This window comes from Gavia stellata, chromosome 16 (assembly GCF_030936135.1).
Source record: "Gavia stellata isolate bGavSte3 chromosome 16, bGavSte3.hap2, whole genome shotgun sequence".
Taxonomy (NCBI): Eukaryota; Metazoa; Chordata; class Aves; order Gaviiformes; family Gaviidae; genus Gavia; species Gavia stellata.
In genome coordinates, this window is record NC_082609.1 from 20,795,549 (window position 1) to 20,822,279 (window position 26,731).

The window sequence follows — 26,731 nt, forward strand, 5'->3', positions numbered from 1 at the left end:
ATTGTACATATACTTTGCGGTTGGAGAACTGTCATTGCCTTTGAGGACAGGGAATCCTGGACGACAGCATCAATGGCAGAGGCCTTGGCACCAGGCATGAAAACAAACCACTGCTCAGCCAAAATCACATGGACACACCAATTTTCCTAGTTCAAACCCAGCCTCTCACCCTCCTTGCTCTGCATTCACAGCCTTTACTTGTACCACGGACAATATCCAGTGTTTTGGCCGTATGTCCACCACAGGCAAAAGAGCATTTCATGCAGTGACATTTTAGGGAAACAGAAGTATATCCAACTCTTTGTCTTGGCAGCTGAGCACCTTCAAGGTATGGATGGAAACTGCTTCCCCAGCCCAACAATTAGAAGAGAGCTTTTAACGTTTTCAGGGTTACCCACCACAAAGAAGCCCAGCTTTAGACCCAAACAACAAACAAGGCAAGAATGGGAAACCTAGAGAAATGAAGGAGTCATAGCTTAACACTTCAGATTATGTCAACTGTAGAAGGTACACGAGAAGAGTATATAGTTGGTAGAGAGTCCACAGGAGGATCACACAGGAGACCACACCTTTGACCATAGCCACAGTTCCTCCATGCAATTTCTTTGGACAATAAAATAGAGAAAATGCATGGAACAACAACTCTGGAGACCAGGTAGAGAAAAACAAAACCATAAATCAGACAAGCAAGGCAAGGAAGCTTCAGAGGAGAAAGTGTTGTCAGAGAAACTCACCAGGAATTCTTCCTGGTCTTCACTGCATGTGTTAAAATTCATCCCTGAGAGCACCTGGAAGTCATGGACGTCTCAAGGTTCAAGTGCAGCCCTCAAGTCTGTCTGTAGCTTCTGCTACATTTTTCTCACATATAAAATTCTGTCTTATGTGGCTGAAGCGAGTAGTTGCTGAAAAACAACACTCACAGTTTCAAAGGCAAAAGCACTGACCAGAAATGGGGAAAAGAAACCACAGCCTTCCAGAAAACAAAGGCCTGAAGGAACTCTATTTACACCTATGAAGAAACTCTGCATCGCAATGTTACAGGGAGATATAATTCGGATAAAGGAGGTTTCCCACAGGAATTATAAGCCATTCTACAATTGCATCATCATTCTAGGTACACACTTATGCTCCAACTTTTGGCCATCTTTCAGCAACAGGCAAAATAGCATTTCATTCAGCAACAGTTTAGGGAAACGTAACTCTGCCAAAGTCTTTCTCTGGGCAGCTGAACACCTTCAAGGTATAGATGGAAACTGCTCCCCCAGCCTGACCATTTTATCAGCTCTCTACTTTGAAGGGCTATCAGCCAAAGTGAGGCCCAGTTTTAGAACACGAGAAGGAACAACGAAGTAATGGGAAACGTAGAGAAGTGAAGGCATCATAGCTTAAGATTTCAGATTATGTCAACTGTAGGAGGTACACAAGAAGTCGGTAGAAAGTCTACAGGAGACCGACACAGGAGATCACGCCATTTTCCATAGCCACAGTTGTCAAAGTAATTTATGTGGACAACAAGAAAAGGAAAATGCACAGAACCACAACTAGGTGAGAAACTGAACATTGACACCCACCCTTTAGACATTGGAAGCTATACCACAGCCAACTCTTCCACCTGGCCTGTCCCTGTGCAGACAGAATGCTTCAACGTCCTCAAACATCACGCAACAGGGAAGCTGTCTTTGCAGACAGGCGTCCTTGAAAGAAATGTTGCACACACAATTTCACCTTACACAGAACAAGGATCATAAAACAGGTGCTTGCATAGAGACTCATCACACTCCTTTGAGGAAACATAGAATGTTCTAAAGGGCATAAGCGATACACAGCTCAGGTAAAGCCTCAGGCATCAGTATCAGCTCAGAGACACCATCTCCTTCTTCAGCACATGGGCAATTTGAAAGATACGTGACACTGGAACAGTGACTGTAATGCTTACATCCATGCCCAATAACTACCATTCAAAAGGAAAGCTTATCCAACATGTCAGTGCATAAATTAGGTAACTTCCTTGTATGTCCTTCAAAAAAACAAGCCCCAAACCCACAAATTCCTGACTAAAATACCCTCCCATCCCCTGCATTCACACCAATTTTAATACCAACAAAACATCAGCGGTTACTTCATATGAGCAAGAGCCATTAATAACATCTGAAGGTTGGTCAAGGCTCGGAACAGCTTAACACAACCACCATGAAACTCTACATCACAGTCTTACAAGGACATACAGCTGCAAAAATTATGTTGCACACGGCACTTCCTAGAAATAGTACCCCCGAAGCCTGTTTGCACTGCCATGGCTACTGCTTGCAGACAAATTCCTCAGAGGATTGTCATCCCCTTTCAGGATGCTGGAAAAGGGGCCTAAGTGTAAGTGGCAAGAGTCCTTGGCACTAGGCACGATATTAAAGCACACCCAGCAAGAAAAGGACAAAGGCAAGAACTTAAAACATGCAAAACCAAAAGGATAATACCATCCTCTTCCGGGTTATGTCACTTTAGGTACATAATGCAGGTCTTGAGTAGGGAATGAATAAACTGTTGGCTCTTCCAAAAGCTCCCGTTATGGGACTTCTCCTAAGTACATAATTGCGCTCTTAATTAAGAACATCACAAAAACCTGCAAACACACAGGCAGAACCTCCCAGGGCTCCCAGTACAGCCGGAATAATGTGTCTTAGGCCAAACTTCTGTGGGAAGATGAAACTCATACTGCATGAAACTACAGCTGGGCAATGAACAGAGAAAAGAGCAAACCATAGCTCCTACCTAACTCAACAGCTCCCACAGTTCTCCTCTCCAACCCTTCACAACTTCCACGGTGTTCCTTGACCCTCAGAATTTGCAAGAACATCTTATCACAAGACCAGTTGCCAGGACCAATTCCCTCTAACAGTATCCGCCCGCGGTACCATGATCAAGCCATGGATGGGTACCAGGAGGGGAGGGGCATTTTCTGAGACCTTTGAAAGCACAGAAATGATACACACCCAGATGCGCCTTTGCTACTACATTTACAGCGACTTCACATTTACTTTCCCCCACCAGAAAAACGATAGAACACCAAAGCACCCTCACTTCTCCTGCCTTCCCCACCACCGATAAGGCCCACGAAAACTCCAGCAAATGCCCTCAATGAGAAACGGGCACCAACACTCAGAGTCTCTGTACACGAAGCTATGCCTCGTCTCACCTGCATGCGCAGAGCAAAGGTGAGGGGAAAGAGGAACAATCCAGACTACCGGGAGGGGAAAGGCAGGGGAAGCACACAGCGCGTTGCTGAGGCTCCGAGGCTCCCGAGGCGGCACAGCGAAGCCGGGGGGAAGGAAGGGCAGAGGAGCAGCAGAGGGAGGCGTGGCGGAGAAAGCCTGCTCGCAGGAACTCACCGGGGCGGTGGCGGCGGGGTCCTCCCCGAGCAGCGGCGCGGGCTCGTCGGGCGGCGGCCGGGCCGGGAGGGTGTCGCAGCAGCTGCCGCCCGAGCAGCGGAGCTGGCTCTTGCGCGAGTCGGCGGTGAGCGACACCTCGTGCGAGTAGGAGTGCAGGAAGGCGCGGACGCCGTCGATGCCCACGAAGTGCGAGGCCGGGACGCCGCGCAAGGCGCCGCTGCCCGCCGCCAGCAGCTGCGAGCGGCGCCAGCGCCGCAGGCGCAGCGCCAGCAGCAGCAGCAGGAAGGCGAGGAAGAGGCAGGACACGGCCGCCACGGCCACCACCAGCCACCGCGTCAGGCTGCCGGCCGGCTCGCCCGGCGCCGCCGCCGCGCTGCCCAGCTCCGACAGCAGCTCGGCCACGCTCTCGGCCAGCACCACCGTCAGCGTGGCCGTGGCCGACAGCGCCGGCCGCCCGTGGTCCTTCACCACCACCACCAGGCTCTGCCGCGCCGCGTCGCGGGCCAGCGGGAAGCGCGCCGTGCGCACCTCGCCGCTGTGCAGCCCCACGCGGAACAGCCCCGGCTCCGTCGCCTTGGCCAGCTCGTACGACAGCCACGCGTTCTGCCCCGCGTCCGCGTCCACCGCCACCACCTTGGCCACCAGCGCCCCCGGCTCCGCCGAGCGCGGCGCCAGCTCCACGCCCGCCCAGCCCGCGCCCGACGACGACGACGACGACGCCGGCGGCGGGTACAGCACCTGCGGCGCGTTGTCGTTCTCGTCCACGATCACGAGCCGCACCGACACGTTGCTGCTCAGCGGGGGCGCGCCGCCGTCCTCCGCCCGCACCCACAGCCCCACCTCGCGCACCTCCTCGTAGTCGAAGGAGCGCAGCGCGTACAGCGCGCCCGTCTCCGCCTGCACCGACACGTAGGACGAGAGCGGCGCGCCCCGCACCCGCCCCTCCGACAGCCGGTACCGCACGCGCGCGTTCTGCCCCCAGTCCGCGTCTGCCGCCCGCACCGTCAGCACCAGCGCGCCCGCCGCGTTGTTCTCGGGCAGCCGGGCGCTGTAGCGCGCCTCCGCGAACACCGGCGCGTTGTCGTTCACGTCCAGCACCCGCAGCGCCAGCACCGCGCTGCTCCACAGCGCCGGCGACCCGCCGTCCCTCGCCCGCACCGTCACGTTGTACTCCGACACCTCCTCCCGGTCCAGCTCCCTCGCCGTCACCACGCGGTAGTAGTCCTCGAAGGACTTCTCCAGGCGGAACGGGAGGCTCTCGGCGATGCTGCACCGCACCTCGCCGTTCGCGCCCGAGTCCCGGTCCTGCACGTGCAGCAGGGCCACCACCGTCCCCGACGGCGCGTCCTCAGAGATCGCGCTGAGCTGAGAAGTCACTGTCAGTTCGGGCGCGTTGTCGTTGACGTCTGCCACGGTGATCAAGACTTTCGCTCTGTCGGAAAGGCCCCCGCCGTCCTCTGCCTGCACCTCCAGTTCGTAGGAGTCCCCTTCCTCGAAGTCCAGGCTCCGCACCAGCGTGATCGCTCCCGTCGCAGAGTCCAGCTGCAATATCTCCGATGCCATGTCCGACACATGCTTCAGCGAGTATTTCACGTCGCCGTTCAGCCCCTCGTCGGCGTCGGCGGCCGTGACGGTGACGAGGGCGGAGCCCACGGGCACGTCCTCCGGCACTCGCACCGTGTACTCCGCCTGCCTGAACACGGGCGCGTTGTCGTTCGCGTCCAGCACGGCCACGCGGATCCGCGCCGTGCCCGTCCGCGCCGGCTCTCCGCCGTCGCTCGCCCGCAGCACCAGCTCGTGAAACGCCGCCTCCTCCCGGTCCAGCGCCTTCGCCAGCACCAGCTCGGGACGCTGATCCCCGCCGGGGCCCGCCCGCACGGCCAGCGAGAAGTGCTCGTCGCCGCTCAGCTCGTAGCTTTGCAGGGAATTCCGACCCACGTCCGGGTCCTGCGCGCCGCGGAGATGAAACCGCGACCCCGGCGATGTCGTCTCGCTTATTCTCAGCTCCGTTTCTGCCTCTCGGAAGCTGGGCGCGTTGTCGTTAATGTCCGTGATCTCCACTTCGATTCCGTAAACCTGCATTTCCCCGTCCACGATCACCTCACAGCGCAGCACGCATTGCTCCACCATTCGGCACAGCTGCTCTCTGTCTATCCTCTCCGCCGTCACCAAATGGCCCGTCTGCCCGTGCAGGGAGAAATACTGCGTCCTGCCTTTGTCCAAGATGCGGAGGCCGCGGTCGCGGAGCGCCAGCAGCTCCAGCCCCAGGTCCTTGGCCACGTCGCCCACGAAGGAGCCCTTCGGCATCTCCTCGGGAACCGAGTAGCGCAGCTGCCCCCACGCCGCCTCCCACGCCGCCACCAGGACGCACCACAGCAGGGCTCGCTCCCGCCGGCCCCAGCGCCTCCCCGCCGCGCACATCTCCGCCGCGGCACCGCCGGCACCGCACCACCGCCGGCAGCTCCCCGCCGCCGCCCGACGAACCGCCTCCGCTCCGGCTCCGGCTCCCGCTGCGGGTTCGCCGCTCCCGGCCGCTGCCGCCGGCCCCTCCGCCTCGCTGCAGCACGGCTCCGCACCGCGGGGACGCTCGCAGACCGCCCGGCCGCCGAGACACCCAGCCAGCGAGCGAGCGAGCCGGGCCGCAGCGGGCGGGGCTGCCTCCAGCGCTCCGGCCTTCCTCTCGCTCCTCCTCGGTCAACAGCGGCGCCCGCAGCCTCCTCCCGGCACTGCAGGCACCGAGCGCTGCCCAGCGCTGCCCGCCCTGCCTTGCCCACGCACGGGCAGCTCGCGGGGACGGGGCCATCGCCACGCACACGTCCGTGCCCGTCCAGCGCCCACCTCCTGCCCTGGCTTTTCTCCAGCCGATCTCTTCTTTGGTCCTCCAGGCGATCGCGACCAGGAGGAAGGCAGAGGCCTCGCGTGGCCGTGGTCTTTCCTAATTACTTCCTAACGGCGATATATGTAAAGTCAAATAATTTTTCTTAATATGACGTCCAGAATATTACAACTCGGAGTCCATTACTCCAAAAGCACAATCTGTACCACGATCTTCTGTAGCTGTCTGCCGCCAATGCATAAGAAAACAGTTTGTGAACTACAAAATGCGACACAACCTCCGCCCCAGGGAGAACCAGAGGTATCAGGCTCATCACCGGAGGCAGCAGGAACTCTTCTTTAAATACTTCCCTTGAGGTGGAACACGCTCCCGATTAACTGCTCCACCACCACTGACCGAGATCAGACATTGAAGGGCTGAGGAAGGTGGGCTCCAGCCACCGAAACGGAGAATCGAAGCCGCCTGAGCTCGCACAGCTCCTGAGGAGGGGGCGTTGCTCAGGCTCCCGGCGCGGGCTCCGGCATTTCTCCCTGGAAGACCTTCCTGAGAAGCCAGTACAGGAGGAGGCTCCCCGACTGCTCGACAGTTATTCTCCCCCAGCCACCCCCGTGTCAGCCTGTAGGTGACTTGGTCCCTTCGCACTGACTGTGCTACAGCCGCCCCGGAGGCAGGAGGCACCTGAGGGAACCTGGCCAGAAGCGCCTGCTCGGCTCCCCGCAAACTGCGGGGAAAATGGCTTTGCGAGTACGGCGAGAGGAACAACAGGTACACCTGCCTTGGCTCCTGTGCCGCACAACAGCAAAGGGGGGTGACTACAGCCACACGACAGGGTTGGTGTGCTGTTCTCAACAATATTTTTGAACTGGATGAGAGCGACTGCGTTGCATGAAAATGTTGGTACATCTGAAGATACAACTAATACTGGAAAAGGGAAGTTGAACGACTTCAAGGAGTGATATCCCTTTTTAGCAGCCCACGTAATGTTGGGTTTCGATACTTCACTCACATTTACATTTAATCAACGAATTCGATACCTTGAACGACGAGGAAGGGGCTTGTCTTTTGACAGAAATCAAGGTGTAAAGGATTGCAACTTGTTAATAAAGCATTCATCTAAGCCTTGTCTCCTCATGTTGGTAGGACACCTTTTAAACCAAATACTGTACACAGCAGGAGAAGACCATTCACAGGGAACAGCATGCAAGAGGAAAGCAAACTGATGAACCCACAGCTTGGCCAGCTGGAATCTGAGCAGTGTGGTATCCAAAAATATGACACCTTGAGACAGCTTTCCATCCCACTAATGTTATCTTTTCGGCAGCAGCCTTCCTCCAAAATCTGGGAGGGCTGATGCTGAGACTCCTTTCTTTCTTTACCCAGAACAAACTCAGTTTCTCTACACATGAATCCGCACGCTCGTTTCCCTTGGGAGTCCATTACCAAAACAGCAATACCCAACAACTATCTGTCCAATGCCATCAATCAGGTCCACGTGCATGACATTGGGAAAAAGCGTTCAGAAGGGAAAACAAGCTCTGCAACACTACCCTGATCCTGTTGCAGAATCTTTCTGAAGAGTCAGGTGATTTCACTAGAAATCAAAAGGTTTCAGGTTTACCAGTTTTACCTTCTACCGTTTTACTCAGCACAAACTGAATGGCCACAAACTCTCCACTGAGCCTACACGTAATTTGGCCATATGCCGACCACAGGCATAAAAGAGTTTAATTCAGTGGTGTTTTAGGGAAACAGAAGTGTATCAAAGTAATTGTCTTGTGCACTGCGTTTGCGTGGCAAGGCTTTGGTAGCAGGGGGGCGACAGAGGTGGCTTCTGTGAGAAGATGCCTGAAGCTTCCCCCATGTATGACAGAGCCAGTTCCAGCTGGCTCCAAGATGGACCCACCACTGGCCAAACTGAGCCAAGCAGCGACAGTGGTAGCACCTCTGTGATAAAATAAAGCACCTCTTAAATAAAGAAGGGCTAAAACCTGCTGCACAACAGCAGCTGCGAGGCAGGAGTGAGAATATGTGAGAGAACAACTGTGCAGACACCAAGGTCAGTGAAGAAGGAGGTGCTCCAGCCGCCGGAGCACAGATTCCCCTGCAGCCCGTGATGAAGACCATGGTGAGGCAGGTTGTCCCCCTCCAGCACATGGAGATCCATGCTGGAGCACACAGCCACCCTGCACCCTGCGGAGGACACCATGTCGGAGCAGATGGATGTGCCCTGCAGGAGGCTGTGACCCCATGGAGAGCCCACACTGGAGCAGGCTCTTGGAAGAACATGTGGCCCCATGGAGAGGAGCCCATGCTAGAGCAGGTCTTCTGGTAGGACCTCTGTCCCCTGTGGGTGACCCACGCTGGAGCAGTCCATTCTGCTCCCCCAGCCTGATCATTGTATCAGCTCTCTACTTTGAAGGACTATCAGCCAAACTGAGGCCCAGTTTTAGAACACGAGAAGAAACAAGGAAGGAATGGGAAGTGTAGAGAAGTGAAGGCATCACAGGTTAAGATTTCAGATTATGTCAACTGTAGAACGTACACAACAAGGGTATCAGGTCAGTAAATAGTCCACAGGAGGATCACACAGGAGTTTACACCAAAGACCATAGGCCCAGATCTCAAGGTAATTTCTTGAAATACTGTACACACAACTTCCGCTTACGGAGAACAAGGATCACAACAGGGATGCATGCATAGAGACTTCTGTGCTCATCACACTCCTTTGAAGAAACATAGAATGTTCTAAAGGGCATAAGCAATACACAGCCCAGGTATAGCCTCAGTCATCAGTATCAGCTCAGAGACATCATCTCCCTCTTCAGCACGGGGGCAATTTGGAAAATATGTGACTCTGAAACTGTTAATTCAAAGCTTACTTCTACGCCCAATAACTGCCATTCACAAGAAAAGCTGTAGCCAACACGTCAATGCATAAATTTAGTAACTTCCTTGCATGCGTTTTGAAAAACAAGCCCCAAACCCACAAATTCCTGACTAAAATACGCTCTCATCCCCTACATTCACACCAATTTTAATACCAACAAAACATCAGCGGTTACTTCATATGAGCAAGAGCCATTAATAACATCTGAAGGTTGGTCAAGGCTGGGAACAGCTTAACACAACCATCATGAAACTCTACATCACAGTCTTACAAGGACATACAGCTGCAAAATTGATGTTGCACATGGCACTTCCTAGAAATAGTACCCCCGAAGCATGTTTGCACTTCCATGGCTATTGCTTGCAGACAAATTCCTCAGAGGATTGTCATCCCCTTTCAGGACGTGGGAAAAGGGGCCTAAGTGTAGAATGGCAGAGTCTTTGGCACTTGGAACAGTATTAAAGCTCACCCAGCCAGACGGAGCAAGAATAAAAGCAAGGCAAGAACTTAAAACATGCAAAACCAAAAGGATCATACCATCCTCTTCTAGATTAGGGCACTTAGAGTAGGTACATAATTCAGGTCTTGAGTAGGGAATGAATACACTGTTGGCTCCTCCCAAAGCTCCCCTTATGGCACTTCTCCTAAGTACATCATTCAGCTCTTAATTAAGACACAACAACCTGCAAACCTCCCAGGGCTCCCAGTACAGCCGGAATAATATGTCTTAGGCCAAACTTATGTGGGAAGATGAAACTCATATTGCATGAAAGTACAGCTGGACACTGAACAGGGAAAGGGGCAAACCATACCTCCTTCGTAACTCAACAGCTCCCACAGTTCTCCTCTCCAACCCTTCACAGCTTGCATGGTGTTCTTTAACCCTCATAATTTGCAAGACTCTTTTTATGTAGTCCAGCAATGAAGCCCGGGAATTAACAAAGCACATGCCTTGTTTCCACCAGTACCACCTCACACACAGCACCCCCAAGACTCCTCAAACCCTTCACAGATTGCGTGGGTGTCACTGATCGTCATCACTTGCAGACAGACTCCATTAAAAGAAAACTTGCATAGAGAACATCTCCTTTACCATGAACAATATATGGCTTCTTACCATGTGTATTTGGCAACCAAGAGCATTTCTTCCCCTAACATTTTAAGGAAACATCTCCATGAAAGTGTGATCTTCCACACATTATCAGAGAAAACGGTCCACCTTCCCATCATTACAACGAGCATGGCAAGAAGTTCAAACATGCAAAACCGAAAAGATCATAACATGCTCTTCTAGATTATGGCACTTAGAGTAGGTACATAATTCAGGTGTTGAGTAGGTAGGGAATACACAGTTTGATCTTCCCAAGTCTCCCATTATGGCATTTGACATAAGTACATAATTAAGCTGTCAGAATTGATGACAACATGCAAACACACAGCAAGAACCTCCAAGGGCTCCAATCATAGCTGGAATAACCTGTCCTCTAGCCAAACTTTTTTGGAAGACAAAATTCACCTTGCATGATACTAGAGCTGGACGATGAACAGGGAAAGGAGCAAACCATATCTCCTTCCTAAGTCAAGAACTCTTCACACACATCTTCCACAGCTTCCTCTCCAACCTTTCCCAACTTCCATGGTATTCTTTCGCTCTCATAATTTACAAGAACATCTTATCACAAGACCAGTCACTCAGATCGCTTCCCTCCAACAGGTACCACGATCAGGCCGTGGATGGATACCAGGAGGGGAGGGGCATTTTCTGAGACCTTTGAAAGCACAGAAATGATACACACCCAGATGCGCCTCTGCTGCTACATTTACAGCGACTTCACATCTCCTTCCCCCACCAGAAAAACGACAGAACACCAAAGCACCCTCACTTCTCCTGCCTTCCCCACCACCGATAAGGCCCACGAAAACTCCAGCAAATGCCCTCAATGAGCAACGTGCACCAACACTCAGAGCCTCTGTACACGAAGCTATGCCTCGTCTCACCTGCATGCGCAGAGGAAAGGGGACAGAAAGAGTAACAATCCAGACTACCGGGAGGGGAAAGACAGGGGAAGCACACAGCGCGTTGCTGAGTCTCCGAGGCTCCCGAGGCGGCACAGCGAAGCCGGGGGGAAGGAAGGGCAGAGGAGCAGCAGAGGGAGGCGTGGCGGAGAAAGCCTGCTCGCAGGAACTCACCGGGGCGGTGGCGGCGGGGTCCTCCCCGAGCAGCGGCGCGGGCTCGTCGGGCGGCGGCCGGGCCGGGAGGGTGTCGCAGCAGCTGCCGCCCGAGCAGCGGAGCTGGCTCTTGCGCGAGTCGGCGGTGAGCGACACCTCGTGCGAGTAGGAGTGCAGGAAGGCGCGGACGCCGTCGATGCCCACGAAGTGCGAGGCCGGGACGCCGCGCAAGGCGCCGCTGCCCGCCGCCAGCAGCTGCGAGCGGCGCCAGCGCCGCAGGCGCAGCGCCAGCAGCAGCAGCAGGAAGGCGAGGAAGAGGCAGGACACGGCCGCCACGGCCACCACCAGCCACCGCGTCAGGCTGCCGGCCGGCTCGCCCGGCGCCGCCGCCGCGCTGCCCAGCTCCGACAGCAGCTCGGCCACGCTCTCGGCCAGCACCACCGTCAGCGTGGCCGTGGCCGACAGCGCCGGCCGCCCGTGGTCCTTCACCACCACCACCAGGCTCTGCCGCGCCGCGTCGCGGGCCAGCGGGAAGCGCGCCGTGCGCACCTCGCCGCTGTGCAGCCCCACGCGGAACAGCCCCGGCTCCGTCGCCTTGGCCAGCTCGTACGACAGCCACGCGTTCTGCCCCGCGTCCGCGTCCACCGCCACCACCTTGGCCACCAGCGCCCCCGGCTCCGCCGAGCGCGGCGCCAGCTCCACGCCCGCCCAGCCCGCGCCCGACGACGACGACGCCGGCGGCGGGTACAGCACCTGCGGCGCGTTGTCGTTCTCGTCCACGATCACGAGCCGCACCGACACGTTGCTGCTCAGCGGGGGCGCGCCGCCGTCCTCCGCCCGCACCCACAGCCCCACCTCGCGCACCTCCTCGTAGTCGAAGGAGCGCAGCGCGTACAGCGCGCCCGTCTCCGCCTGCACCGACACGTAGGACGAGAGCGGCGCGCCCCGCACCCGCCCCTCCGACAGCCGGTACCGCACGCGCGCGTTCTGCCCCCAGTCCGCGTCTGCCGCCCGCACCGTCAGCACCAGCGCGCCCGCCGCGTTGTTCTCGGGCAGCCGGGCGCTGTAGCGCGCCTCCGCGAACACCGGCGCGTTGTCGTTCACGTCCAGCACCCGCAGCGCCAGCACCGCGCTGCTCCACAGCGCCGGCGACCCGCCGTCCCTCGCCCGCACCGTCACGTTGTACTCCGACACCTCCTCCCGGTCCAGCTCCCTCGCCGTCACCACGCGGTAGTAGCTGCCCTGCGAGCTCCGCAGTTCGAACGGGACGCCCCCGTCCAGCGCGCATCGCACCTCGCCGTTCGCGCCCGAGTCCCGGTCCTGCACGTGCAGCAGGGCCACCACCGTCCCCGACGGCGCGTCCTCAGAGATCGCGCTCAGCGCCGACCGCACCGAAATCTCGGGCGCGTTGTCGTTGACGTCTGTCACGGTGATCAAGACTTTCGCTGTGTCGAAAAGCTCTCCTCCGTCCCGTGCCTGCACCTCCAGTTCATGTGCGGAGATTTCTTCGAAGTCCAAACCGTCCTTAAGGGATATTTCTCCTCTGTCAGAATCCAGGTCAAAAATTTCGGATGATCGGTCTGAAATTTTATTGAAACTGTACTTCACCTGCCCGTTCAGCCCCTCGTCGGCATCGGTGGCCGCGACGGTGACGAGGGCGGAGCCCACGGGTACGTCCTCCGGCACTCGCACCGTGTACTCCGCCTGCCTGAACACGGGCGCGTTGTCGTTCGCGTCCAGCACGGCCACGCGGATCCGCGCCGTGCCCGTCCGCGCCGGCTCTCCGCCGTCGCTCGCCCGCAGCACCAGCTCGTGAAACGCCGCCTCCTCCCGGTCCAGCGCCTTCGCCAGCACCAGCTCGGGACGCTGATCCCCGCCGGGGCCCGCCCGCACGGCCAGCGAGAAGTGCTCGTCGCCGCTCAGCTCGTAGCTTTGCAGGGAATTCCGACCCACATCCGGGTCCTGCGCGTCCTGGAGGGGAAACCGCGATCCCGGCGATGTCGTCTCGCTCATTCTCAGTTGTTTTTCGGCATCTCGGAAGCTGGGCGCGTTGTCGTTAATGTCCGTGATCTCCACTTCGATTCCGTAAACCTGCATTTCCCCGTCCACGATCACCTCACAGCGCAGCACGCATTGCTCCACCATTCGGCACAGCTGCTCTCTGTCTATCCTCTCCGCCGTCACTAAATGGCCCGTCTGCCCTTGCAGGGAGAAATACTGCGTCCTACCTTCGGAGACAACGCGCAGGCCGCGGTCGCGGAGCGCCGGCAGCTCCAGCCCCAGGTCCTTGGCCACGTCGCCCACGAAGGAGCCCTTCGGCATCTCCTCGGGAACCGAGTAGCGCAGCTGCCCCCACGCCGCCTCCCACGCCGCCACCAGGACGCACCACAGCAGGGCTCGCTCCCGCCGGCCCCAGCGCTTCCCCGCCGCGCACATCGCCGCCGCGGCACCGCCGGCACCGCACCACCGCCGGCAGCTCCCCGCCGCCGCCCGACGAACCGCCTCCGCTCCGGCTCCGGCTCCCGCTGCGGGTTCGCCGCTCCCGGCCGCTGCCGCCGTCCCCTCCGTCTCGCTGCAGCACGGCTCCGCACCGCGGGGACGCTCGCAGACCGCCCGGCCGCCGAGACACCCAGCCAGCGAGCAAGCGAGCCGGGCCGCAGCGGGCGGGGCTGCCTCCAGCGCTCCGGCCTTCCTCTCGCTCCTCCTCGGTCAACAGCGGCGCCCGCAGCCTCCTCCCGGCACTGCAGGCACCGAGCGCTGCCCAGCGCTGCCCGCCCTGCCTTGCCCACGCACGGGCAGCTCGCGGGGACGGGGCCGTCGCCACGCACACGTCCGTGCCCGTCCAGCGCCCACCTCCTGCCCTGGCTTTTCTCCAGCCGATCTCTTCTTTGGTCCTCCAGGCGATCGCGACCAGGAGGAAGGCAGAGGCCTCGGGTGGCCGTGGTGTTTCCACGGCACGGCGAAAATGACTTGCTAATGGTGATATATGTAAAGTAGAATATTTTTTCTTAAGTCGACGTGCAGAATAGTATGAGCTTTATCCCGTTTGTCCAAAGGCACAAGCCCCACCACGAATTTTTTAACAGTCATGCTTGAATGACTGCTACAAGGACAGCAAAAGAAAACAGGCTCTGAATTGCAACACGTGATATTCAGACACACAAACGCCCGGAGAACCAGAGGTTCTGAAGAAGGCGGGCTCCATCCACCGAAATGGAGAATCGAAGCCCCCCGAGCCCGTACAGCTCCCGAGGAGAAGAGGATCAGGTACATCTGCCTGGGCTCCTGTGCCCCTTCTGTGCCCCACTACAGCAAAGGGGGGTGATCGCAGCCGTACAACAGCTTCGCTTTCCTCCACATTTTTCTTGTGCCTCTCTTTTCCCGATATTCGCCTATTCTCGACAGTATTTCAGAACGGGATGAGAGCAATGCAATGCTTCAGTGAAGTCACTGGGCTAATGGCTACATCACGAAGCCTAAAGACACCTAAAGACGCAGCTAATACTGAGAAGGGAAAGTTAACGGAATTTAAAGCGTGATTTCCCTTTTTAACAGCCCACACCAATTTAGCTTTTGGATACTTTATAAACGTTTGCATTTAATCAACTAATTCGATGGCTTGAACAACGAGGAAGGGGCTTGCCTTTTGGCAGAAAAAAGCTGTAAAAGATTGCAACTTGTTAATAAAGCATTCATCTAAGCCTTGAATCTTCATGTTGGTAGGACACCTTTTCATCCAAATACTGTACAACAGCAGGAGAAGACAAATACAGCTGCGCACCCGAAACTACGCGGACCAGGTGTTAATGTGCAAATGGACTTCAGTCGAGTGCCTAATTGCTGTCATTTTGCCTATTCCCTGGCCTCTGTCGAGATGTTCTCAGGGTCGGTAGAGCCCATTAACCGCCGGAGTTGTGTCCGGCTAGAGGTACAAAGTTCTCTTTGTATGAGGAGCATATGTATAGATTGCTTCTCACCTGCACATCAGAGTCTGCTCTGAACCAGCCTGCATTTCTCCCCCTTCCCCAATCACCCTTTCAGAACTCTTGACTAGAGCCTCACACTACAGGCCGTACACGCAGGATGTAGTGCTCTCTTCCTGAATAACTCAGCCGCAGGCAGCCGTGCACATGCACTCACTCTTGGCGGTAGTACAAAAAAAAAAAAAAAGACAAAAACCCAACATAAACTATACGATTCACGTTACACAAAGTACATCTCTTCGGGAAAAGAGGGATACGAAAAGAAATACAAATCACGACCATTTTTTTGGAGATTCCATTCTATGGCTTAGCCTCTGTAGAAAAGGATAGATCAGGAACCGGAAAAAGAAAATGAGGGAAGAAAATATGAGAAATAGCTGCTCCAAAAGTCAGAGAAATAATGCCTGGATAAAATTAACCCATCCCATGAGTACAACCACTGCTGCAGGAGCCTTCCCTCAAAAGATGGGAGGGCACACGGCAGAGGGATTTACCGCGTTCCTTCATTACTTCACGGAGATACGAACCAGCACTCCACATGCACACCAGCCGGGAAAAACCCAGGGGAAGAGGGACGGCGGTTCAGACAGGCTCAAGGAGACCAGCGGGAGTAGGAGAGAACTACCACGCTACTTCTTATTCAGCCCACGATACGATTGGATTTCGGGGCAGCAAGCGCAAATTGCCCAATCTTGTCTCGTTTTTCACCCAGCAGTACCCCCAAGTCCTTCTCTGCAGGACTGCTCTCAATCCATTCATCCCACAGTCTGTACTGAAACTGGGAATGATACCGACCCAGGTGCAGGACCTTGCACTTGGCCTTCCTCAACTTCATGAGCTTCGCATGGGACCGCTTCTCCAGCCTGTCAAGGTCCCTCCGGATGGCATCCCTTCCCTCAAGAGAATCAACAGCACCACACAGCTTGGTGTTGTCTGCAAACTTGCTGAGGGTGCACACGACCCCACTGTCTAGGAAGACACTAAATAGCATTGGTGCAAGTACCTTGAGGTATATGACACATTACAGGTTTCTGTTTGGACATTGAGCCATTGACTGTGACTCTTTGGACGCAGCCATCCAGCCACTTCCTCATCCATCTAACAGTCCCCCTGTCAAACCCATACCTCTCCAATGGAGCAGCCACCATGTTATGGGGGACTGTGTGGGGAACACCCTGCACATGTTCTCCCACTGGTCCCTAGTCATGGAAACCCTGAGGTCTAGCCATAGCTCATGACAACAAGCAAGGCAAGAGTTAGAAACATACAGAAAGGAATGGATCAGGAGGAATAACGTCTCTTAGGCCAAACTTACTGAGCAGAAGTAACTCAAATTGCATGGTAGTTCGTTATGTACACAGTTGTATTAACTGTGACAAGCAGGGAAATGATCATTTGATCTTCTATACACCCCCCACAGAGCTCCCCCTTCTTCTCTCCAACCCTACAAAACTGGTACGTTTGCTTCTGACCTTCTCATAATTGGGAAAAACATATCATTAGAGGATAATGCAGTATGATCACAGCAAGAAGGGAGCTACTTTTCTCTGCTCACCACCATTCTCAGAAGAAACAAAAGAATTCTAAGCACACGAATGATGACGGGCCAAACAAAAAGAGGAGTAGTCATCCAACAGAGAATGGGTCATCAAAATATCAGCTTAGGGGGAATCTCCTCCCCTCTTGTATCACACGCACTCTTCCACAGAGATGCGACTTCTACTAAGGTCATGTTTACATCTATTGCCCGCAACAATCACAGGACAATCACAAAGCTACCCTCACATCTCCTGCCTTTGACACCTGCTGTAGCATGAGCAAGAGGCACTAACACACGGTCCATTGCTGAATGAAGCTATGCTGAAAAATACAAGTATACCTACCTACATATGAGACCAGGTAGAGAAACCGAAAACCATAAATCTGACAAGCAAGGCAAGGAAGCTTCGGAGGACAAAGTGTTGTCAGAGAAACTCACCAGGAAGTCTTCTTGGTCTTCACTGCAGCCCTAAAGTCATACTCCGGACTACATAGCAGGAGGTTTCAGTTTAAGAAATAATCATCAGCTCTCGGCAATTTTTGTACTTTGTGGCCTGCTCATGTCCCACAGATATGAAGCCATAAGCGTTAGCCCCTTATCATCGGCCTCTTTCTCAAGGGAAGTCTTCTGAGAAATTACAGCAGATTTTCTTTTAGATTGTGCTTCATTTTTCTCACACACAAAATTCTGTCTTACATGGCTGAAGTAACTATTTGATGCAAAAGAACACTCAACAGTTTCAAATGCAAAACCAATATCCAGAAATGGGGAAAAGGAACAACAACCTTACAAAAACAAAGGCATGAAGGGAACTGTAATTGCAACTATGAAGAAACCCTACATCACAATGTTACAGGGAGACACAGATGGATAAAGGAGGTTTCACACAGGAATTACAAGCCGTTCTACGCATGCATCATCATTCTACATACATCATTATTGCGGTAATACTTTGCGGTTGGACTGTCATTGCCTTTCAGGACAGGGAATCCAAGACGACAGCGTCAATGGCCTTGGCACCAGGCATGAAAACAAACCATTGCTCAGCCAAAATCACATTGACCCACCGATTTTCCTAGTTTGAAGCCAGACTCTCACCCTCCTTGCTCTGCAGTCAGAGCCTTTACTTGCACCATGGACAATATCCAGTGTTTTGGCCGTATGTCCACCACAGGCAAAAGAGCATTTCATGCAGTGACATTTTAGGGAAACAGAAGTATATCCAAGTCTTTGTCTCGGCAGCTGAGCACCTTCAAGTTATGGATGGAAACTGCTTCCCCAGCCCAACAATTAGAAGAGAGCTTTTAACGTTTTCAGGGTTACCCACCACAACGAAGCCCAGCTTTAGACCCAGGCAACAAACAAGCCAAGAACGGGAAATATAGAGAAGTGAAGGAGTCATAGCTTAACGCTTCAGATTATGTCAACTGTAGAAGGTACACAAGAAGGGTATCTAGTTGGTAGAAAGTCCACAGGAGGATCACACAGGAGACCACACCTTTGACCATAGCCACAGTTCCTCCATGCAATTTGTCTGGACAAGAAAATAGGGAAAACGCATGGAAGCACAACTCTGGAGACCAGGTAGAGAAAAACAAAACCATAAATCAGACAAGCAAGGCAAGGAAACTTCAGAGGAGAAAGTGTTGTCAGAGAAACTCACCGGGAAGTCTTCTTGCTCTTCACTGCATGTCTTGAAATTCATCACTGAGAGCACCTGGAAGTCATGGACATGGAAACACAACTCTGGCTCCACAGAACAACTAGGACAAAATGAACCCACAAACTTTTAAGTTATACCACAGCAAAGTTCTTCACCTGCCCTGTCTCTGGACAGACAGAGCTTTTCACCCTGCCCAACCATCACACAACAGGAAAGCGACCTTTGCAGACAGACAGCACTGAAAGGAAAGTTGCACACGCAACTTCTTCTTTTCTGAAAAAAAAGATCAGAATACGGACGCATGCAAAGACATTTCTCCTCTCGTCACACTAATTCAAAGAACCATACAATGTTCTCCCGGGCATAAGCGATATGCAGCACCAATAAAGACCCAGTCGTTAAAGTTGTCACCTCAAAGTCACCGTCATCCTTCTTCAGCACATTGGGCAACTTGGAAGATACATGGCTCTCAAACATTGACCTAAAGTGTAACCTATGCTCAATAACTACCATTCACAGGGAACAGCATGCGAGAGGAAAGCAAACTGATGAACCCACAGCATGGCCAGCTGGAATCTGAGCAGTGTGATATCCAAAACTAAGACATCTTCAGACTCATTTTCAGAAGGCCAGCAATGAACCCTGGGAATCCACAAAACACAGGCCATGTCTCCACCTGCACCTCCTCACACACAGCACCCCCAAGACTCTCCTCAAACCTTTCACAGATTGAACAGTTGCCGTTGATCTTCATCATTTCCAGATAGACTCCATCCAAAGCAAAGTTGCACAGACAGCTTCTCCTTACCATGGATAGTATTAGACTTCTCAGCACGCGTATGTGACAGCAAAAGCATTTCTTCTTCCAGTAACATTTTAAGGAAACACCTCTATGAAAATCTTGCTCTTTACAGCTGTAAACATGAAAGGCATATATGGGACAGTCAGAGAAATAACAAATGGGATCTTCCACACATTAGCAGAGACAAAGGCCCACCTTCAGATCATTACAACCAGCAAGGCAAGAAGTTAACACCTGCAGAAAGGAAGGGACCATAGCATACTCTTCTAGAATATGGCACTTAGGGTATGCACCTCATTCAGGTGTATAGTAGGTAGTGAATACACAGATTGCTCTTCCCAATGCTCCCATTATGGTATTTGTCAGAAGTATGTAATTAAGCTGTTACTTAAGAACTGATGACAACCTCTAAACACAGAGGAACTATGTCCTAGGGCTCCCAATAGAGCTGGAGTAACATGTCTTCTAGCAAAAATTTTTTGGGAAGATGAAATTCCCATTGCATGACACTACACCTGGGCACTGAACAGGGAAAGGAGAAAACAGTCTCTCTTCTGCCCTTCAACAGCCCCTCAGCACAGCTCCCATGACTCTCTTCTCCAACCCTTCACAATATACTTGGTGTTCTTGGAGCCCCCTAATTGTCAAGCACATACCATCAAAGGGCCAGTTGCCCACACCATGCCTCTGTAACATGCACCATTGTCATGCCTTGGAAGCATAGCAAGAAGGGAGGTGCATTGCTCAGCAAGGTTCTCCAGCAGGGACTGGGGCCTGAACTTCAGCAAAGGAGGAATCTCCACCCTCCTTAAAACACATGCACTGCTCCACGCATACGTGCCTCTTCTACTACGACCATGTTTACATCTATTGCCCTGCGACAATCACAGGACACAAAGCTACCCTCATATCTCCTTCCTTTCACACCCGCTGTAGCATGAGTAAGAGGCACTAACACACGGCGCATTGCTGAATGAAGCTATGCTCAACATTACAAGTAAACCTACATATATATGACACCAGGTAGAGAAAAACAAGACCATAACTCAGACAAGCAAGGCAAGGAAACATTAGAGGACAAAGAGTTGTCAGAGAAACTCACTGGGAGGTCTTCTTAGTCTTCACAGCAGGTGTGGAAATTCAGCCCTGAGAGCACCTGGAAGTCATGGACATCTCAAGGTGCAAGGGGAGCCCTAAAGTCTTATTCTGGACTACATAGCAGGGGGGTTCAGTCTGAGAAACAGTCATCAACTCATGTGGCTTGCTCATCTCCCACAAATACGAAGCCAGAAATGTGAACACCTTCTCATGGGTGTCTTTCTCAAGCTAAGTCTTCTGAGAAATTACAACAGATTCTCCTTCAGATTCTGCTTCATTTTCCCCACACACAAAAGTCTGTCTGACATGGATGAAGTAAATAGTTGCTGCAAAACAACACGCATAGTTTCAAAGGCAAAAGCACTGTCCACAAACGGGGAAAAGAAACCACGGCCTTCTAGGAAACAAAGGCCTGAAAGAAAGTCTATTTACAACTATGAAGAAAGGGAGATATAATTGAGATAAAGGAGGTTTCCCACAGGAATTATAAGCCGTTCTACCCTTGCATCATCATTCTAGGTACACGCTTATGCTCCAACTTTTGGCCACCTATCAGCCACAGGCAAAAGAGCGTATCATTCAGCAACAGTTTAGGGATTAAGATTTCAGATTATGTCCACTGTAGAAGGCACACAAGAAGGGTATCTAGTCAGTAGAAAGTCTACAGGAGACTGACACAGGACATCACACCATTTTCCACAGCCACAGTTCTCAAAGTAATTTCTTTGGACAACAAGAAAAGCAAAAATGCACACAACCACAACTAGGTGAGAAACTGAACACTGACACCTAGTTTTAGACATCTCAAGCTATACCACAGCGAACACTTCCACCTGCCCTGTCTCTGTGCGGACAGAATGCTTCAACATCCTCAAACATCACACAACAGGGAAGCTGTCTTTGCAGACAGACGTCCTTGAAAGAAATGTTGCGCACACAATTTCACCTTACAGAGAACAAGGATCACAACACGAGTGCATGCATAGAGACTTCTCTGCTCATCACACTCCTTTGAGGAAATGTAGAATGTTCGAAAGGGCTTAAGCGATATACAGCTCTGTTAAAGCCTCAGTCATCAGTTTCAGCTCAGAGACTCCATCACCACCTTCAGCACATGGGCAATTTGGAAGATACGAGACTCTGCAACCGTAAATGTAATGCTTACATCCACACCCAAGAAATAGAAACTGGAAATACGACGTTTCACGCAGCACTTCCTAGAAATAGTACCCCCGAAGCATGTTTGCACTTCCATGGCTATTGCTTGCAGATAAATTCCTCAGAAGATTGTCATCCCCTTTCAGGACGTGGGAAAAGGGGCCTAAGTGTAAGTGGCACAGTCTTTGGCTCTAGGCATGATACTAAAGCACACCCAGCCAGACGGACCAAGAAAAGGAAGAAGGCAAGAAGTTAAAACTCATACTGCATCAAAGTACAGCTGGGCAATGAACAGGAAAAAGAGCAAACCATATCTCCTTCCTAACTCAAGAGCTCCCACAGTTCTCCTCTCCAACCCTTCAAAACTTCCATGGTGTTCCTTGACCCTCAGAATTTGCAAGAACATCTTATCACAAGACCAGTTGCCAGGACCAATTCCCTCTAACAGTATCTGTCCACGGTACCATGATCAGGCCATGGATAGGTACCAGGAGGGGAGGGGCATTTTCTGAGACCTTTGAAAGCACAGAAATGATACACACGCAGATGCGCCTTTGCTACTACATTCACAGCGACTTCGCATCTACTTCCCCCACCAGAAAAAGGGCAACCCAGACTACCAGGAGGGGAAAGGAAGGGAAAGCACACAGCACGTTGCTGAGCGAAGCTGTGCCTTCCTTGGGACCAAAGCTCCCGAGGCGGCACAGCGAAGCCGGAGGGAAGGAAGGGCAGAGGAGCAGCAGAGGGAGGCGTGGCGGAGAAAGCCTGCTCGCAGGAACTCACCGGGGCGGCGGCGGCGGGGTCCTTCCCGAGCAGCGGCGCGGGCTCGTCGGGCGGCGGCCGGGCCGGGAGGGTGTCGCAGCAGCTGCCGCCCGAGCAGCGGAGCTGGCTCTTGCGCGAGTCGGCGGTGAGCGACACCTCGTGCGAGTAGGAGCGCAGGAAGGCGCGGACGCCGTCGATGCCCACGAAGTGCGAGGCCGGGACGCCGCGCAAGGCGCCGCTGCCCGCCGCCAGCAGCTGCGAGCGGCGCCAGCGCCGCAGGCGCAGCGCCAGCAGCAGCAGCAGGAAGGCGAGGAAGAGGCAGGACACGGCCGCCACGGCCACCACCAGCCACCGCGTCAGGCTGCCGGCCGGCTCGCCCGGCGCCGCCGCCGCGCTGCCCAGCTCCGACAGCAGCTCGGCCACGCTCTCGGCCAGCACCACCGTCAGCGTGGCCGTGGCCGACAGCGCCGGCCGCCCGTGGTCCTTCACCACCACCACCAGGCTCTGCCGCGCCGCGTCGCGGGCCAGCGGGAAGCGCGCCGTGCGCACCTCGCCGCTGTGCAGCCCCACGCGGAACAGCCCCGGCTCCGTCGCCTTGGCCAGCTCGTACGACAGCCACGCGTTCTGCCCCGCGTCCGCGTCCACCGCCACCACCTTGGCCACCAGCGCCCCGGGCTCCGCCGAGCGCGGCGCCAGCTCCACGCCCGCCCAGCCCGCGCCCGACGACGACGACGACGACGCCGGCGGCGGGTACAGCACCTGCGGCGCGTTGTCGTTCTCGTCCACGATCACGAGCCGCACCGACACGTTGCTGCTCAGCGGGGGCGCGCCGCCGTCCTCCGCCCGCACCCACAGCCCCACCTCGCGCACCTCCTCGTAGTCGAAGGAGCGCAGCGCGTACAGCGCGCCCGTCTCCGCCTGCACCGACACGTAGGACGAGAGCGGCGCGCCCCGCACCCGCCCCTCCGACAGCCGGTACCGCACGCGCGCGTTCTGCCCCCAGTCCGCGTCCGCCGCCCGCACCGTCAGCACCAGCGCGCCCGCCGCGTTGTTCTCGGGCAGCCGGGCGCTGTAGCGCGCCTCCGCGAACACCGGCGCGTTGTCGTTCACGTCCAGCACCCGCAGCGCCAGCACCGCGCTGCTCCACAGCGCCGGCGACCCGCCGTCCCTCGCCCGCACCGTCACGTTGTACTCCGACACCTCCTCCCGGTCCAGCTCCCTCGCCGTCACCACGCGGTAGTAGTCCTCGAAGGACTTCTCCAGGCGGAACGGGAGGCTCTCGGCGATGCTGCACCGCACCTCGCCGTTCGCGCCCGAGTCCCGGTCCTGCACGTGCAGCAGCGCCACCACCGTCCCCGACGGCGCGTCCTCAGAGATCGCGCTGAGCTGAGAAGTCACTGTCAGTTCGGGCGCGTTGTCGTTGACATCTGTCACGGTGATCAAGACTTTCGCTCTGTCGGAAAGGCCCCCGCCGTCCTCTGCCTGCACCTCCAGTTCGTAGGAGTCCCCTTCCTCGAAGTCCAGGCTCCGCACCAGCGTGATCGCTCCCGTCGCAGAGTCCAGCTGGAATATCTCCGATGCCACGTGCTTCGCTTTCTTCAGCGAGTATTTCACGTCGCCGTTCAGCCCCTCGTCGGCGTCGGTGGCCGTGACGGTGACGAGGGCGGAGCCCACGGGCACGTCCTCCGGCACTCGCACCGTGTACTCCGCCTGCCTGAACACGGGCGCGTTGTCGTTCGCGTCCAGCACGGCCACGCGGATCCGCGCCGTGCCCGTCCGCGCCGGCTCTCCGCCGTCGCTCGCCCGCAGCACCAGCTCGTGAAACGCCGCCTCCTCCCGGTCCAGCGCCTTCGCCAGCACCAGCTCGGGACGCTGATCCCCACCGGGGCCCGCCCGCACGGCCAGCGAGAAGTGCTCGTCGCCGCTCAGCTCGTAGCTCTGCAGGGAATTCCGACCCACGTCCGGGTCGTGAGCCTCGGCCAGGGGAAACCGCGACCCCGGCGATGTCGTCTCGCTTATTCTCAGCTCCGTTTCTGCCTCTTGGAAGCTGGGCGCGTTGTCGTTAATGTCGGTGATCTCCACTTCGATTCCGTAAACCTGCATTTCCCCGTCCACGATCACCTCACAGCGCAGCACGCATTGCTCCACACTCTCGCAGAGATGCTCTCTGTCTATCCTCTCCGCCGTCACTAAATGGCCCGTCTGCCCGTGCAGGGAGAAATACTGCGTCCTGCCTCTGTCTATGATGCGGAGGCCGCGGTCGCGGAGCGCCGGCAGCTCCAGCGCCAGGTCCTTGGCCACGTCGCCCACGAACGAGCCCTTCGGCATCTCCTCGGGAACCGAGTAGCGCAGCTGCCCCCACGCCGCCTCCCACGCCGCCACCAGGACGCACCACAGCAGGGCTCGCTCCCGCCGGCCCCAGCGCCTCCCCGCCGCGCACATCTCCGCCGCGGCACCGCCGGCACCGCACCACCGCCGGCAGCTCCCCGGCTCCGCTCCGGCTCCCTCGCCCGCTCCGGTTCCCGCTCCGGCTGCGTCTCGCCGCTCCCGGCCGCTGCCGCCGGCCCCTCCGCCTCGCTGCAGCACGGCTCCGCACCGCGGGGACGCTCGCAGACCGCCCGGCCGCCGAGACACCCAGCCAGCGAGCAAGCGAGCCGGGCCGCAGCGGGCGGGGCTGCCTCCAGCGCTCCGGCCTTCCTCTCGCTCCTCCTCGGTCAACAGCGGCGCCCGCAGCCTCCTCCCGGCACTGCAGGCACCGAGCGCTGCCCAGCGCTGCCCGCCCTGCCTCGCCCACACACGGGCAGCTCGCGGGGACGGGGCCGTCGCCACGCACACGTCCGTGCCCGTCCAGCGCCCACCTCCTGCCCTGGCTTTTCTCCAGCCGATCTCTTCTTTGGTCCTCCAGGCGATCGCGACCAGGAGGAAGGCAGAGGCCTCGGGTGGCCGTGGTGTTTCCACGGCACGGCGAAAATGACTTGCTAATGGTGATATATGTAAAGTAGAATATTTTTTCTTAAGTCGACGTGCAGAATAGTATGAGCTTTATCCCATTTGTCCAAAGGCACAAGCCCCACCACGAATTTTTTAACAGTCATGCTTGAATGACTGCTACAAGGACAGCAAAAGAAAACAGGCTCTGAATTGCAACACGTGATATTCAGACACACAAACGCCCGGAGAACCAGAGGTTCTGAAGAAGGCGGGCTCCATCCACCGAAATGGAGAATCGAAGCCCCCCGAGCCCGTACAGCTCCCGAGGAGAAGAGGATCAGGTACATCTGCCTGGGCTCCTGTGCCCCTTCTGTGCCCCACTACAGCAAAGGGGGGTGATCGCAGCCGTACAACAGCTTCGCTTTCCTCCACATTTTTCTTGTGCCTCTCTTTTCCCGATATTCGCCTATTCTCGACAGTATTTCAGAACGGGATGAGAGCAATGCAATGCTTCAGTGAAGTCACTGGGCTAATGGCTACATCACGAAGCCTAAAGACACCTAAAGACGCAGCTAATACTGAGAAGGGAAAGTTAACGGAATTTAAAGCGTGATTTCCCTTTTTAACAGCCCACACCAATTTAGCTTTTGGATACTTTATAAACGTTTGCATTTAATCAACTAATTCGATGGCTTGAACAACGAGGAAGGGGCTTGCCTTTTGGCAGAAAAAAGCTGTAAAAGATTGCAACTTGTTAATAAAGCATTCATCTAAGCCTTGAATCTTCATGTTGGTAGGACACCTTTTCATCCAAATACTGTACAACAGCAGGAGAAGACAAATACAGCTGCGCACCCGAAACTACGCGGACCAGGTGTTAATGTGCAAATGGACTTCAGTCGAGTGCCTAATTGCTGTCATTTTGCCTATTCCCTGGCCTCTGTCGAGATGTTCTCAGGGTCGGTAGAGCCCATTAACCGCCGGAGTTGTGTCCGGCTAGAGGTACAAAGTTCTCTTTGTATGAGGAGCATATGTATAGATTGCTTCTCACCTGCACATCAGAGTCTGCTCTGAACCAGCCTGCATTTCTCCCCCTTCCCCAATCACCCTTTCAGAACTCTTGACTAGAGCCTCACACTACAGGCCGTACACGCAGGATGTAGTGCTCTCTTCCTGAATAACTCAGCCGCAGGCAGCCGTGCACATGCACTCACTCTTGGCGGTAGTACAAAAAAAAAACCAGCCTGCTCTGAACCAGCCTGTATTTCTCCCCCTTCCCCAACTACCCTTTCGGAATTCTTGACTAGAGCCTCACACTACAGGCCGTACACGCAGGACGTAGTGCTCTCTTCCAGAGGAACTCAGCCGCAGGCAGCCATGCACATTAAAAAAAAAAAAAAAAAAAAAAAGACAAAAAACCAGCATAAACTACACGCTTCACGTTACACAAAGTACAACTCTTTGTTAAAAGAGGGATAAAAAAAAAATTACAAATCACTTTCTTTGGAGATTCTATTCT

At 55.0% G+C, this 26,731-nt stretch overlaps 3 protein-coding genes across 3 annotated transcripts; all 3 read right to left on the reverse strand.

Moving 5' to 3' along the window:
• Window positions 1-2,560: 2,560 nt before the first annotated feature.
• On the reverse strand, window positions 2,561-6,112 carry LOC132318401 (protocadherin gamma-A2-like). Its single transcript, XM_059825604.1, has 2 exons — window positions 3,384-6,112; window positions 2,561-2,617 (listed from the first exon to the last, which is right to left on the reverse strand). The coding sequence occupies exons 1-2, from the start codon at window positions 5,802-5,804 to the stop codon at window positions 2,561-2,563; spliced, it is 2,478 nt and encodes an 825-aa protein (XP_059681587.1). The 5' UTR covers window positions 5,805-6,112.
• A 4,682-nt stretch (window positions 6,113-10,794) lies between these two features.
• On the reverse strand, window positions 10,795-13,726 carry LOC132318402 (protocadherin gamma-A10-like). Its single transcript, XM_059825605.1, has 2 exons — window positions 11,297-13,726; window positions 10,795-10,875 (listed from the first exon to the last, which is right to left on the reverse strand). The coding sequence occupies exons 1-2, from the start codon at window positions 13,709-13,711 to the stop codon at window positions 10,795-10,797; spliced, it is 2,496 nt and encodes an 831-aa protein (XP_059681588.1). The 5' UTR covers window positions 13,712-13,726.
• A 5,059-nt stretch (window positions 13,727-18,785) lies between these two features.
• LOC132318403 (protocadherin gamma-A2-like) lies at window positions 18,786-24,738 on the reverse strand. Its single transcript, XM_059825607.1, has 2 exons — window positions 22,303-24,738; window positions 18,786-18,911 (listed from the first exon to the last, which is right to left on the reverse strand). Exons 1-2 carry the CDS (start codon window positions 24,721-24,723, stop codon window positions 18,786-18,788), a joined length of 2,547 nt encoding a protein of 848 aa, XP_059681590.1. The 5' UTR covers window positions 24,724-24,738.
• Between the last annotated feature and the right edge of the window lie 1,993 nt (window positions 24,739-26,731).

What these genes read in the sequence shown, in the direction of transcription:
- LOC132318401 (XM_059825604.1), bottom strand. Translation starts at nt 5,804, where the DNA reads ATGTGCGCGGCGGGGAGGCGCTGGGGCCGGCGGGAGCGAGCCCTGCTG. An exon ending in ACCCCGCCGCCACCGCCCCG is followed by an intron (nt 2,618 to 3,383) that starts GTGAGTTCCTGC and finishes GTGTGTTTGCAG; the next exon opens with GTTTTTGTGATGTTCTTAAT.
- LOC132318402 (XM_059825605.1), bottom strand. Translation starts at nt 13,711, where the DNA reads ATGTGCGCGGCGGGGAAGCGCTGGGGCCGGCGGGAGCGAGCCCTGCTG. An exon ending in ACCCCGCCGCCACCGCCCCG is followed by an intron (nt 10,876 to 11,296) that starts GTGAGTTCCTGC and finishes GTGCTTTCAAAG; the next exon opens with GTCTCAGAAAATGCCCCTCC.
- LOC132318403 (XM_059825607.1), bottom strand. Translation starts at nt 24,723, where the DNA reads ATGTGCGCGGCGGGGAGGCGCTGGGGCCGGCGGGAGCGAGCCCTGCTG. An exon ending in ACCCCGCCGCCGCCGCCCCG is followed by an intron (nt 18,912 to 22,302) that starts GTGAGTTCCTGC and finishes GTATCTTCCAAG; the next exon opens with TTGCCCAATGTGCTGAAGAA.